General features: G+C 46.8%; 1 protein-coding gene across 2 annotated transcripts; it reads left to right on the top strand.

Moving 5' to 3' along the window:
- The first annotated feature begins 3,175 nt into the window (after positions 1-3,175).
- Positions 3,176-7,809, top strand: LOC309346634 (platelet-activating factor receptor-like). 2 transcript variants are annotated; one of them, XM_081870524.1, is made up of 2 exons: positions 3,176-3,737; positions 5,544-7,809. In XM_081870524.1, the coding sequence occupies exon 2, from the start codon at positions 5,551-5,553 to the stop codon at positions 6,553-6,555; it is 1,005 nt and encodes a 334-aa protein (XP_081726650.1). In that variant the 5' UTR covers positions 3,176-3,737; positions 5,544-5,550; the 3' UTR covers positions 6,556-7,809. The 2 variants fall into 2 exon arrangements, with proteins under 2 accessions (XP_081726650.1, XP_081726649.1); XM_081870523.1 differs by lacking the exon at positions 3,176-3,737 and adding an exon at positions 4,001-4,313.
- The last annotated feature ends 7,225 nt before the right edge of the window (positions 7,810-15,034 follow it).

Below are 15,034 nucleotides of genomic sequence, written 5' to 3'. Positions count from 1 at the left end.
TTGTTTGCAGAGATCCTTTTTCCGGTGCTGATTCATATCCTCTCCCCATTGCTTTGTGCTCTGTTCTGCTGACAATCCCGCAATGCAAGTTCTGCCAAGACAAGAGCAATTGTGTATATGCAACATGCATTGTGGGGGAGGGGGCTGAAGTGGGAAGGGAACCAAGCACCACCCCAGAAAGTGTGTCATTTTGGGGAATGAGGGAGGGAAAAAATTCTCAAAAAGGTTTAACGGACTGTGGCTGATTCCTTTTAAAGGCAACATTGTTTTCTCTATTTTCAGGTGGTGAGTGGCATTTTTTTATGTAACCCAAAACAGCTCCATGGGCACAAGAGAAAGATATCAGTGGGTTTGGGGGAGCCTCAAGATTTGTCGAAATAAAAAGGGGGGAACCTAAAAAAAACAAAAGTGGGAGAAAGTCCTGCTTTCTGCCCTGAGGATGCTACAATCAACGTTTTTGCCTCGTGGGGGTCATGTGCTACTGTATTTTAATACTTTGTTGGAAGCCGCCCAGAGTGGCTGGGGAAACCCAGCCAGATGGGCGGGGAATAAATAAATAAATAAATAAATAAATAAATAAATAAATAAATAAATAAAATTTATTTATTTGCGGCTGGGCTCGCTTCCTTGAGCCAGCTGCCACTATCTGCCCTGCAGGCAGCACAATGCATTGGCAGCCCTGCTACTCCTCTTGCACTGTGTGTAATGTGTGAGGGGTAGATGAACACTGGGTTGGACTCATTGGCCTCCCGGTGTCCCCCCACCCCTAGCAATGCCACTCTGACTCCTGTTTCCTTTGGGGAAATCCACTTTACATACATGCACAGGTGCACTGCCCCATGGCCAGCTGCTGTCTGCACAATTGCAAGGATTAACCTCTGACAGGGAGTCTTGTGCGTGTGGGGAGAAAGATAGAGGGAGGCCACAGGGGGAGGGGGGCAAATCACAAGACTTGCACATCAGAGAGAACACAGCAGGATTTCTTGAGAGGAACGCACCGTGGGAGCAGGGAATACAGACCACCATGGAAGGGTAAGAAGGTTACGGTACTTGGAAGAGACTTGGAGGTTTTCCTGGGTTGGCAGGGAGGTGCAAAGGCTGGTCCATTAGGGCGAATGAGTTGCTGCCCCATCAACCTTAGTCTGCCCTCACTTCTGGGGATGCAGGAGAAATTTGATACAGTTGGCCTTGAAAGGCAAATTGACTTAATTCCCAGTTTCTGAAACAATATGTGAACTAAAGCGCAACCATCCTCCAAAAGGTGCACTCGTCCGAATTTTGCTATGCGGTTTTCCAGCCAAAGAAGTGTGTACAAAAATGCAATTGCTGTGCATAAGAATGGATACATTGGGGGAAATAACATACACGGAAGGAAAATTGCATAGCAAAAAATGTGAATGTTAGGAGAAATGGAGACTAAAATGCTGGTGAGTTTTCTTGAGGTCCCACCCCACCAAACTGATGTTGAAATGTGGAGAACTGAATTTAAGAGTAGGAAAATAAGAACCTGAGAGAAACCAAAACCGACAGACTTGTCCATGCCTAGAGTGAAACTTTGAGGTTTTCCTGGGTCGGCAGGATGGTGCCAAGCAGCAATGGTGGATGGTCCATTAGAGTGAACGGGGTGCTGCATCACCAACCTCACTCTGCCCCCAGCCAGCCCCCACCTGCTTGCCTTCTACTTACAGCCAGTTCCAGGGATGAAACTACCCACCAGCTTGTTCCTTCTGGGGCCCCTCCAGCCTGCTCTTTTATTTTGGGCATATTCTGCAACAAGTTATTGACACAACTAAAATGCATCAGGTGGATTTATTCTGCATTAGTTTGTTCTGTATTGCTTCCCCAATGCAGGAACAAACAATACTGAAAGCAAGATCATGTGTGACCTCACTGATGGCATCAAGAGCACAAATCATCATGAACGTGGAAAAAAAAGGATGTGTGTGTATAGTCTCATTAGCTAAAGTGGTGTCTCAGGTTAAGAACAGTTTCAGGTTAAGAATAGACCTCCAGAATGAATTAAGTTCTTAACCCGAGGTACCACTGTAGTTGGCTCTGCCTGTCACTGGCTCTGGTGCCACCTACTGTTGGCCTCCCTGCCTTCTGCCCTATGGGGCACCAGCCACCACTTCCAAGGAGAAAGCACTGAAAGATTTTTGGAAGGGTCAGCTGGGCCAAGTGGGGTGAAGTGGGCTATTGGAGCTGCAAGGATTTGCCTGATTGTGTGTCTAGTTATTGAGTTGGAGGGAGGTTTATAGCCCCAGGTGCCTTTTCAGATGCTAAAGCAGCCATCACCAGCCTTGGTTTCTTAAGCACTTTCATGCTTGGTTTTAAAATTAGAACTGCCACTCTTTGCTCTGCAAAAAGAGAGTGAACATTGACATAAAGGGTAGACATGCTGAAGTGTGGAAAGATATGTAGCTTGGGGGGGGGGGAGAATGATGACTGGGCAATGCCATAAACTCTTAGCCTGATGGTCAAGAATGATGCTTATACTGGATGGTCCAGAGCAGAGGCAGATTTAGGAAGTGCAATTGGTTCTCCTACACTGAGTGCTGAGCTGAGAGGGCATTGCAGGGGGTGCCACAACAAGAAAGAATAATGGAAGGCAAGACGGGGTGCTGAATGTCGGTGTTGCATAGGGTGCTGCTGAAATTTGAGAGCCCAAAGTTTGCCACAGGTCCAGAGTGAGCTAGCATCCTCTTTCAATTTAAATGATTTGAATGAAACCAATAATGCTATCTCCACCCCATTGCTGTGGGTACATATGTGTTGGCCTTCCCCAACCTGGTGCCCTCTGGATGTTTTGGATTACAACTCTAATCAGCCCCACCCATAGAACAGGGGCCATGCCAGAGAGTCGGAGTATGAAATTTGCTCCCACATGATAAAATGATGGCCAACAACTTGGATAGCTCAGTTGGTTACAGCGTGGTGTTGATAATGCCAAGGTTGCAGATTTGATCCTTGTATGCGATAGCTGCATATTCCTGCATTGCTCGGGTTTGACTAGATGATCCCCAGGGTCCCTTCCAAGTCTACAAATCTATGATTCAATGAAAAGGGGATTTGACAAAATCACAGAGGACCAAGCTAGCATTAGCTGTCATGCTTTGTCCCATGCCCTGAGGACACCTCTGCAGCCATGGCAAGATGAAGCCACATGTGCACATATGCAGAGGTTTATAACTTTCTGGCAGACAAAACGTAGCTCCCGTTTGAACTCGAACTGAGCTTTCATCCCCCGGAAAAGCTGCCCTCCTCAAGACCTATGCTCAGTCCCATTTTAAAGATCTCAACCATCTCATCAATTAACCCTTTGTAATGGGAATCCCCCCATGAGACCCCACACCCTTTTCACTTTGAAGCCCAGCTCCCCTGACCCTGCATTTTTACATGTTGAGCCAACAGAAGAAAACAAAAAACCCTCCCAGCTACTTTTGCGCTGCCAAAGCTGTATTTTCAAAACTTTTGCGAATACTGTAAATCGACAACTGTTTCCACCTGCCTGCTCTATCCCTGTAGTGTTTTGCCCAGCTGGTACAGAAATGACTCAGTTGTGATAAATAACCACAAAAAATGATGACAGTCGTTTGCTAGCATGTTGCAGAAAGCTGGGCTTTAAGTGGGCTTCTTGTGCATGGGTAGTTTGGCTTGCTGGAAGCAGAGACAGAAAGGCAGATTTGCATCGAGACACACTGTGCCACGCTTGCCAGGATTTTGACTGCATTTGTTCGGTAAGAATGGAACCTAAGCTGATTTAGGAGCACCCATCTCTGCTCTGGAAAGATATCGACTCTGCACTGGAGCTCATTTCTGTGCAATAGATTCACTGAATTCCCCAACATTTTTTATTGTCCGGACTCCTCTGCAGCTTGACCCAAATAAATGTTGCAGGTGGTATTGCATGGTAACTCCACGCGGGGCGGGGGGGGGGATGGTGGGGAAACCCCTCCATCTGCTCAAGATCTACATGCCAAACTGTTACTAAAGGCACAGGAGCAAGGACAGTGAGAAAGGTTGGCAACCTCTAAGATCCATCAACTATAACTGGGACCAATTCAGACTGCTTCTTGTTTAGCTTTTATTTTATTGTTTAAGTGTTATGTATACTCAGGAAGGCTTGATATGGAATGTTAGAGGGAGCTTGGAAAAATGATGCCTGTGATTTTCTCCAATGCAAGTGTGCTCAGGTATGAGCAACTGGGCAAAACGACAGAAGACACCAGTCTGGTTCCAAATTATTTCATTCTGTTGTGGTTTCCCTTGCAGAACTGTATGGCAGCAAGAAACAATCACCCCAAAGCTATCTGGTAAAATGCTGGCTAATTCATGTTTGCGTGTAGGACCAGTTTAGTATAAAACATTTTGCTAATAAAGAGCTAGGTATTTTTTCTGTTAAAATGTCTGTGTGTCAGGTGTATTTGCTGTGGTTTTTTTTAACCTCCTTATTGAAAAGCCAAATCAACTTTCTCTCCACTCCACCAGACAAGAAACAGTTGATGATGTTATTGGTGGGAATGTGTGTGTGTGTGTGTGTGTGTGTGTGTGTGTGTGTGTGAAATAATAATTGAGCTACTATTAAACCCACAACTACCTTTCTTCAACCTCGATGGGGTAATTTTCAGCTGGATTTTTGTTGCAAGAATAATATATATATTTGAATCTGACATCCACAATTTCAATTCCCACTTTGCCCCTAGTTCCCCTTTGTTCTGACCCAAGGAAAATAAACCTTGAACTACTTTTTGCTTTGATTAGCCGATCCATGCTTTGGATTGCATTTCCTTTTTCTCTGCCAAAGTTGCGGAGGAGAGAGAGAGAGAGAAAAAGAGAGCGGGAGGGAGAGAGGGAGGGAGGGAGGGAGGGAGAGGAGATTTCACCAAGCTAAATGTTTTAGCTCCTCCCGGCAGCTTCAGCTGTGCTCTGGCTTGGCAGTGAGACTCGATAAGAACAGGTGAACTGTGTTGGGAGCTGGAGAGGCACGGGACTTTCCGGCGCTAAGCCCCGGCAGCTGCTGGCTGGAGCCTGGAGCCATGTCTCCACCAAAGGGTGGCAGCTCTCGGAGGCATCTCCTCGCAGCTGTGCTACCCTTTCCTCCAGAATAAACTTCCAAGCATCAGAGCAGCGTGCTGGAAAGAGAGAGTCAGACTTCCTGGAATGCAAGTGGGCTTTTCCTGTGCCTAAAACTTTCTGAGGATTATTGCAGTGTGTGTGTGTGTGTGTGTTGGTTTCTTCAATCTTGCCTATCTTGCTCATCCCTTTTCTGTCTGTGCCCATCCATCCATCCATCGCCTTGATCATCCATATACTAACCCACCATGTCCTTTCACTAAAAAAGTGTCCTGTCCATCATTCATTCATTCAGGTTGTCCTGTCAGTTGATCTAGCCATCTGCAAAGTGTTTCCCACCCGCCAGCCATAAACACCCACAAACTGGTGTGCCACCTTCTCCATCTCCCTATCTGCCCCCTTCTTTCCTCATTGATTTTGCTTTGTTTTGGTCTGATGACGAAACTCCCTCCATTCTTCTCATCTGGCAGCATTGGGATGAACAACTCCACCACCTCCGGGCTGGTGGTTGGCCAGTGCCGGCTCAACGACCCTGTGCAGTTCATCCTGGTGCCGGCCGTCTACTGCCTTGTGTTGTGTGTGGGACTCCCGGGCAACGTGGTGGCCTTGCTGGTCTTCTTACAGAGCGGACGGGTGAGGAAGGCTATCCGCATCTACCTCATCAACCTGACACTGGCGGACATCTTCTTCAACCTCACGCTGCCATTCTGGATCCCTTACTATCTGGCGGAGGGGCATTGGGAGCTGCCGGAGGCCTTCTGCCGCTTGGCTGGAGCCACTTACTACTTGGCTACTTACAGTGCTATGGCCTTCATGACACTCATCAGCCTGAACCGTTACTGTACTGTTGCCAAGCTGGAGATGGCTTTGAACAGGCCCTTGGGGGCGCTAGTGGGCTGCGCTGTGGCCTGGCTGCTGTGCTTTGCCTGCGCAGTCCCCTCCTTGCTGGCCCAGCAGACCTACCAGGTGGAAGCGATTAGCATGAAATGCTTTGAACAACACTCAGGGAGGAGGAGTTATGCCTGCGCCATGGTGGTTCTGTTTGCAGCCTCCTTCCTGGTTGTGTTAGGGGCCTACATGTCCATCATGAGATCTCTCTCGGCCTCAGCCGGCACCTGCCAAGGTGGGCACCGCCGGCGGGCACGTGCAATGGTCCTGGGCATGCTGCTGGTGTTTGTGGTCTGTGTGGCGCCCTACCATCTTTCTCTGGTTCCCTGGGTGGCTGACCGCATGGCCAGTTCCTTCTGCAGCCCTCCATCTTTCTTGGACAACCTACATATGCTGAGTGTGGCTCTGTTGAGCCTCAACAGCTGCATCGACCCCCTAATCTATTGCTTCTCCATCAAACGCTTCCGGACTGATTTGTGGACAATGGTGCGGAAGGTCGCACGCTGCCTCCCGCTCCCCTCAGCGCTGCCGCCGCCACCACCAGAAAACAGATCTCCACCCAATGTTCGGTCATCATCCTTAACTTCCTCATAGCTGGAGTGAAGGTCCTTCAGATGGAACTATCTCAACCTCCCTTTCCATCATTTGGACTTGATGTTTTTGAATTTGATATTGCCTACAGACCTCTTTTTGAGCAGATTGTGGCTTGCAAATACCAACCATACTATTCTAGTAAGAACAGTTTCCCTATCATCCACATGGAATTCACGAGGTTGAAAGGGGGGTGGGTTGGCAGAGCTTATACAACCCGGTTTTTCCAACCATGGTCAAATCAAGTGATCCACAACTGGTGCAGAGGTAAAGCACAATTTTAAAAGGATCACACAGAAATGGCTGGAAATGGGAACAGACAGTGAATTACCTGGCCATAGCTGTAAAGCTCCAGTTAATAGGTTATTTTCCTGGATGGCTTCATCATTTTAGTTCAGTGGTATGCAAACTTCAGCCTGCAGGCCGAAACAGGCCTTATCAGATTTCCCCATTTGGCCTGCAAGGCTGTTTTGGCCAAGCCCCACAAGCTGCCTGATACCCACCTGATGTCATATATCAGGGCTGGGGAACCTCTGGACCTTCAAATGTTGTCAGCTGCCAGTTCTCATCAGCCTCAGCAATAATGGCCAATGGTTAGGGATGATGGGAGTTGTAGTCCAGCAACAACATCTGGAGGGCCACAGGTTCCCCAACCTTGTCATAGAGGTGTGGGATAAATAAAGATGCAGTTGAGGTTGGTTGTTGGGTTTTTTTGCAGGAAGTGATGATCAGCTGAACAGTGGTACTTGCAAATCCCTGTGCATTGACCTCCACATGCACCAATCCTCAGCGATTGCTGGTGCTTTCAGCATGCCTGTTTGTGGGACTTTGGAAGGCCTGTGCCTTTGCCTCCACCCTTGAAACTATGCAGGCAGAAACGGACCACGTGTTGTTGTGATGTCAGATGATTGACAGGTGGGTGGCCCCAGCCACCTGTCAGATTTGACCCATCAGGATTGAGGGGGATAAGAATCTGGTGGCTGGAACCAATGTCCCAACCACTGTTTTAGGTTAGAAGTTGGCAAATAGGGGGATGATGACAAATGTGCCGACTCTTCATTGGCCGGATATGGTTCAGGGTGTTCCAGATGCTGACATAGGAACGTAAGAAAAGCCTGCTGGACTCTATACCGATTGCCCATCTAGTCCAGCATCCTGTTCTCAGCCAGATGCCCCAAAGGGAAGCATGCAAGCAGGACCTGAGCACAAGTACCTTTCCCCCTCCTGCATTTCCAGCAACTGGCCTTCAGAGGCGGAGTGGAGGCAGAACATACTCACAGAACATACTCTCCCTTTACATTAACGTCCTTTTACTGTTCACAGACATTATGCAATGAAGCACCTCCTCCTGCACATCGCATCATCTCTGCCTGGGTCAGCTTCTCTTGTTTCTTCAGCCTCCCCAGTGTAGGCTTCTTGCTCCCCTCCCCACAACTTGCTTACCTGCTTTGACTTTTGGAAACGAACCCCAGCTTGCTTTTCTGGCTTTCGGTGGTGCATCACCCACCAAGCATCTTGCCTTGGCTTGGCCCACTCTCTGAAGGAAGGCCAGACTGAAACTTGCCGGTGCTTCACAGATTAAAAATGTAGAAAGGACCGAAACATTGTCTTGGCCTGCTGTATGTGGAGTTGTCAGCTTTTTAATCATACCCTTATTGCTGTGCCTTTAATCTCGGACCAGATCACTGCCACAGGTTTTACCCAGACATTCCCGGGTCCTCCTGACTGAGTCTCCTCTTTTAATTACTGTGTTGTTCTAATGAGATCGCTTTATTGCCTGTTTTATTTATTTATTTACCTATCATTACATTTCTATCCCGCCATTTCCCGCCCTCCCCCCAGGACTCAAGGTGGTATACATCATTCTCCCTCTCCCCATTTTATCCTTGACAACAACCCTGCGATGTAGGTTAGGCTGAGAGACAGTGATGAGCTGAAAAGTCACCCAGTGAGCTTCAATGACTGAGTGGGGATTTTTGAAGCCTGGTCGGCCAAGTCCTAGTCTGATACTGTAACCACTATGCCACACTGTCTATGCATGTTTCTATTCCAAGGTTTTGACTGGTTTTCATATTTCAGTGTTTGAATTGATTTGTGTACTTGTAAACCACAAAGAAGCCTATTTTGACATTAACCAGTATATACAGTGGTACCTCGGGTTACAAACTCTTCAGGTTACAAACACTTCAGGTTACAGACTCCGTTAACCCGGAAGTAGTAACTCGGGTTAAGAATTTTCCTTCAGGATGAGAACAGAAATCACACAGCGGTGCCGCGGTGACAGCGGGAGGCCCCATTAGCTAAAGTGGTACCTCAGGTTAAGAACAGTTTCAGGTTAAGAACAGATCTCTGGAACAAATTAAGTTCTTAACCTGAAGTACCACTGTAACGTAATCATAACTGAGAAAAAATGTAATTGCTGGAGCTCCTGCTACTATTGAAGGCACAGCTACAGGGAATGGTTGAAAAGCTGGCAACTCTGGCTGTAGATATCCACTTTTTTTTGGCAACAGACAGTTGTGTGATGGCTTCTGAAGCAGGAGTTGGCAGTAAACTGACCATGAGCACATTTCCCTTCCCCCCAACCTTTTAAAAAAAGCATCAATGAAAACAGGGGAAAGATACAGCCAGGGACACGTACCAGTGAATAAACACTTTCCCACATCAATGGGGACAGTCGGTGGGTGGGTGTGTACTCCTTAGAGTGGCAATTTATCCATCACCAAAAAAGAAAGAAAGAAAGAAAGAAAGAAAGAGGACAAAAGAGGATACAGATTTGCATAAAATTTGCATGTGCTAATTTATATATACAGATGCAAACTTAGAAATGATTACTGTAATTTAAATAGAAATACAGTTCATCTCTCCATAGTAGGGAAGACTGTGACCAGGTGTCCTCTGTGCCTGCCTGCTCAGTCTGTTGTCCAAATGCTGATGGTGGTGGCTGGCCAACTCTGAGGCCTCTCTTGCTCTCCCTCCTTATGGTTCTTGTATCGTTAAATCATTCCTGGACTGGACACCCCTTCCATTAAAGCAGTAGTCTTCATCTGGGGACTGGTTTCTTAATTCTGTACCGTCTATTTGCTTGCTGCTGCTGTTGCTGCTGCTGCTGCTGCTGTAACCCACCTGAGATCAGGCCATGTCCCACCAGCTGAAGACCAATGAAACAGAGGACGGTTTCAAACAGACGACTGGCAGCCCTTCCAATGGAGCACCGTCCTCTGTAAAGTTGGACATATGAGCCACCCTGATCCCATAGAAGAACATGGGACTTCTCCAGTGCCAGATTTTATTTATTCACTCTGGCCTTTTGAACAGTTCTCCATCATGTCTACAGTGCCAATCATCTTTCCTCAAGCCAGCGGCAGACAGACTTCCCTTTCACCACCTAGGAGAAAGGCCACTGTTCAGTGGTTAAACACCTGCTTTGAAGGCAGGAGTCCCCATGTTCAATCGCTGACATCTCCAGGTGGAGCTGGGAGGGAACCCAGCCTGAAATCCCAGAGAGCCAGTCAACAAAGACAAATGCTGAGCTAAATGGACCCATGGTCTGATTCAGTATAAGGCAGCTTATTACGTCCCTATAAAATTCAAATAAGAAACCAGAGAGCCACGATGTCAAAGGTTGACCAGGCCCCTCAGCATGCCTCCCAAGCAATGCTCTGGGCCTGGAGTAATCAAACAGTAATTATTTTAATTCTTCTTATTAATTCTTCTTCTTAATAATAATAATAATATCATAATCATCGTCAGTATTGTTTCCATTACGGCTAAATTTCATTACAATAAAAATGGAACCACATGTCACAGTACAGTAGTTTGTTTTGTCTTAACGAGTGGAAAGCCTTCTGCTTCTAGGCACATTGCTAAGAACTAAGATGTGGACAGAGGCTGAGATTGAGAGAAGACCGCCTCTCGGTTCCCTGGCATGGCATTGAGAAGACAGGCCGGGCACCAAGTGTCGGAGGTGGGGGAGGGTCTCCATCCCTTCGTGTCTCTAAGCTACAGGCAGATCTCAGCACGGTGGAGGCCCCGATTCCTGGGAGAAGCTCCTGAGATCCACCTATTTTTCAACAAGTTACTAAGACATGAGGTTGTTGTGGAATTCTTCCCACTGACTGGACAAGACTTGGCCCAGGGGGTTGAAAAGATTTGGGTACGCATCCCACTGGGATGTCCTCCTGCACTGAAATGATGGTGCAGTCCCCATTCATTTCAGAGGGACTCATGGAAGAGACATTCTTTGTGGGTTGTGCCCATAATAACTAAGGTTGTTTGGGATATATAGATAGAATCCTTAAAAAAAAAAAACAAGGGAAAAAACCACACCTTATGATAACTTTCATAGCTGATACAGTCATGGCTAATAAAATTAACATGTTGGATCTAGACTTCTCCATGCATGCTGCAACTGCATGTACCCTCCCAATGTGTCAGACCACAACTCTTGTCAGCCACAGCTGGCATGACTGGTGATGGGAGTTGTGGTCTAAAACATCTGGAGGGCACCAGGTTGGCAAAGACTGATTTATGCACAAAAAGGAGGCCAACGAGAAAAGGAGGTTGACAGGAAGAGCAGCACATTAGACACCCATGGAGGAAACTAAATAGTACAAAATTCAGCCGAGATCATATTTCCCGAGGCCTGTTGAAGATTAACACAGGTTAATGTGTACAATTCCTTCTTCATGGAATGGTTATGCACACATTCTCCACGAACCCTAGTGAATGTGCACAGTAACTGGTTCTTATGCACATTAACAGCTCAACTTACATTTTCCTTAACAACCCACCCTCTTCGGCTATTGGGTGGAAAGTCTATGTTCTGTCGGACAGATAATTTCAATGTTTATCTTCTCCAGGATTTGATTTAGAAAATAGGGTGGACTGTGCAGTCCTGTACACGTCTAATCAGAAGGATGCCCTATTGAGTTTAATGTGACTTACTCCCAGGGGAGTGGGAATTGTAGCCTAAAAAATAACTGTTAGGAAAGCCTTTTTCAGAAATGTCATTTTAGAGGCTATTTATCAAAAGAAAGGACTATTTCTTTTTTTAAAAACAAACAACAAACAACCAATCCACAAATGGCTAGAAATTTGGGTTGTTCGGTCTTTTCCAATGCAAAATAAAACAAAAATGCAAAGGGTTTGGGATGAGCCTGGTAACAGTTATCAAAACTCTTTTAAAAACAGCAGCAGCAGCAACTTCCTTCTGATAAGTAAACACTGCAATTTTATGCAGAAAGAAAGAAGCATGATTTTTTGTGGTTTTTTTGTATGATGGTTGATACTAGATGGTAGATTTTTTTAAGGATTATATGCCCTGTGGGTTTCTTGCTAGTGCTACAGTTATGTGATTAAAAGTTAAAATTTTATACTATACAGTTATATATCCCAACCAGCCTTAGCTGTTGTGCTTGTCGGTCACTCAGAACCCTTCAGTATGGAAGTGACGTTAAAACCTTGCAGGTGAGGGATGGACGGCAGCCGCTGAAATTATGAAATATCACTTCCATCTTGTGCCCTGAATATGGTTGGTTTGGGGAGCTCCAGACAGCACATTGCTTACCCGTGGGATTTCCCAGCATCTATCAGTCAGGAAGTTCCATACAGTCCAGTCACGGCAGCCAATCAGGGATCACGCTCCCAGGATGCCGGGTGGCACACAGTCCCTTGCCCTTGATTTGGGCCTGTCCTTGCTTGCGAAAGTGTGGTGAAGAGCAGGGTCCGTGGCACGTCTTTCATGGACTCCTTCCGGACGAGGTGGAGCCTCTCCTAAGTCAGCAGTGGAGGGTGAGATTAAAAAGGCGCCTCCAAAAGGTTTTCACAGTGCGGGGGTGGCGGTGGGGCTCCTTGGTTTTGAAGCCTCAAAAAGTAGCACTTAGCTTCATCTTCCCCCAGATGCTGGATTGCCAAAAATCCCTGCTCCCTGCTTTGCTTGGATATGGCACCCAACTGCCTCCATAGATGGAAGAAGTTTGGGCAAACTCTTCCCCTACAACTCCATGGAACATGCTACATTGTGGGTGCGCTGGGAAGGGAGGGAGTGTGTGTGGACCATGTGACCGTGAGCAGGAAGAGAGCACAAGGATGCTAAAGGATGAGAACTTTGGGGATCACCAGGAGGAGGGCACAGAGGAACACAAAGTGCTGGGTCTCCATCAGCAATGCCATCTGACCCAGCCCTTTGTCAAACCCAGGAAACCAAGGACTCAACCCATACCACTGCTCCCAGCCCTCACCACTGGAGGCTGCACTTACATGTAGGCTGCCCTGAAAGATGGGAGGCTTGGTGATGAGAAGATATCAAAAGGTATGTCCAGCCCTTCAGTGTCTTGGCTACAGATGTGTGTGATTTTTGTCCCCACCCACCCCAGAGTAATTCTGCTGATTTCCTAAAACGTTTCTCTCGAAATTCTTAAAGATGCTTTTGCCTGAGCAGGACCCTCCAAATCTACCTCGAATTCAGTTTCGGGGTGACATTTGGTGGCGACTTAGAGGTGTGTGGAACTCCCCTCCCCCTGAGAAATTTCATACATCTTATTGAAATTCTTGCACCTTCTTTGTAAACATTTTATATGCGAGAAAGCCCCCCTCCCCGCATTTTGCTTTGCATTCATCCAAATTGGGTAGCACCCCCTAGCCTTGACTTTTTGGAGATATAAAGGTATAAAGAAGAGGAAAGATCTTAACTTATTTGCAGGCCTGCTCCTTTTACACTATATGTGGATACACAGATTATTTGGGTCTCCATCTTGGGCATTTATGAATGTGCTACCTTTGCGGCTTTATTTATTTGTTTATTTATTTTCTTTTAAAAGTCCCCTGTAGCTTAGTGCTGAGATGCAATGAACTTCTTCTTCTTTCACTTTCACAAGAATGCTTCATACTGTGCCACAGCCAAGGATAGACTGATATGGGAAACTCTGTTACTGAAGAGGCTCACCTGTTCACTGTCCAGGCACTCTCTGGTGAAAGCCAGTTGCAACTAATGCCCACTACAGTACATTACCTCTAAAAGCGCTTCAGTATGGAAGGTGGGAATGCTCAAAAGCAAATGGAGTTGGTTTACTCTCCACTGTGTTGGTGGGGCAGACAGCACAGGAGAGAAATCTCTGTTGAAATTTCCTCCTGGACTGAATGAACGTGCTTTGAGACGGCAATGAGGGAATGTCTCTTTTTGTGAATTGTGCCCCAGAGATTCAGGACACGCCTCGGTGGTTCAACTTGGTCGACAAGAGGCACAAATCCAGGCACGAAGTCTGGAATCAAATCCCCACTAAAGGCAGCTGTACACAATCAAGCACCCTTCTTCTTCTTACAGTTAGTTTTTTTTAAAGAACAATTTGTCATTGCTGAAGCTCACTTTTGCTGACATTGGACTGATTTCTATGAAAAGAGAGTCACGGATAAGTGACTTTCTGGTGACCTTGGCCTGAATTGATGAAATGTTGTAAAACAATTGCTCTAAAAGGCACAGGGGGAAAAAAATAGGAATGGCACGGCCGTGCTTTTAATGTCCTTGATATTTTTAATAGAAAAACAAAAAGTGGAACTTCTTAGTGGCATCACACAGGGCTCTTACGAATCTGGTCAGAGGCCTTTCAAAATACCACTGTGCCTCCAACCCTCACTGCATCCTTTTGACTCTAGGCCAAATGGTTTTTAAAGTGTGTTTTGGGGAACCTGAAAGATGGCTGGGTGGTTTCTCAGAGGTTCCTCAATAAGAAGACTTGGAACAGTGGACAGGTTTTCCTGAAAGCGTTCCAACCATCATCACGAGGCCCGACGCCACCATGTGGCATGGTCAGGTAAATGCTGGGGCCCATCCCATTAGTGGTGCCTATAGAGGACCACTGCTAGACAGCAGTCCCCTGCTCTGGTCCCTTTGGTGGCCACTTGCGCCTGACATTCTGCCTTGTGGGTGGAAAAAAGGTCATCACTACAAAAAACTGTAGTGGCCATTTTTTAACCTACACTGTGCTAGAACTAGAACTTCCTATGCATTGTGGGAAAATAAAGACTGAGGGAACAGGTGCCCACTCAGATACACCCACAGGAGGAGGACTTGTGCTCTTCAACCTTGGGTTCTCAAAACTTGTTGGGCTACAACTCCCATTCTGTCCGAACTTTGTCTAAACTGGCTAGGGGTGATGGGAGCTGTAGCCTGACAACGTTTGGGGCCCTTATGTTGAAGAGTTTTGACCTGTTGCAATGTGCATGGGTTCAGTGGCCTTTGTTCAGCCTTGGCAAACAGAAAGATGTGGAAGCTCTTCCCTCAAGGTAGAAAACTTGAAAGCTGCTGGCTGAGGCTAATGCCAGCTTCACACCACTGTCCCATTCCCAGGACTGGGTGCAAGCAGTGGAGACTGGAGACAGGAAGGAAGGAAGGGGCATCAGAGCAACCAGACAGGTTGAAAGGCTCTAGGGCAGAGAAGGCAGGGACTCTGCTAGCAGCTCCACCTATCTGCCAGCAGAGGGC

Source organism: Podarcis erhardii (assembly GCF_964252035.2).
Source record: "Podarcis erhardii genome assembly, chromosome: 7".
NCBI lineage: Eukaryota > Metazoa > Chordata > Lepidosauria > Squamata > Lacertidae > Podarcis > Podarcis erhardii.
This window is presented reverse-complemented; position numbering and strand designations above follow the sequence as displayed.

What these genes read in the sequence shown, in the direction of transcription:
- LOC309346634 (XM_081870523.1), top strand. Translation starts at nt 4,156, where the DNA reads ATGATGCCTGTGATTTTCTCCAATGCAAGTGTGCTCAGGTATGAGCAA. An exon ending in AATCACCCCAAAGCTATCTG is followed by an intron (nt 4,314 to 5,543) that starts GTAAAATGCTGG and finishes CTCATCTGGCAG; the next exon opens with CATTGGGATGAACAACTCCA.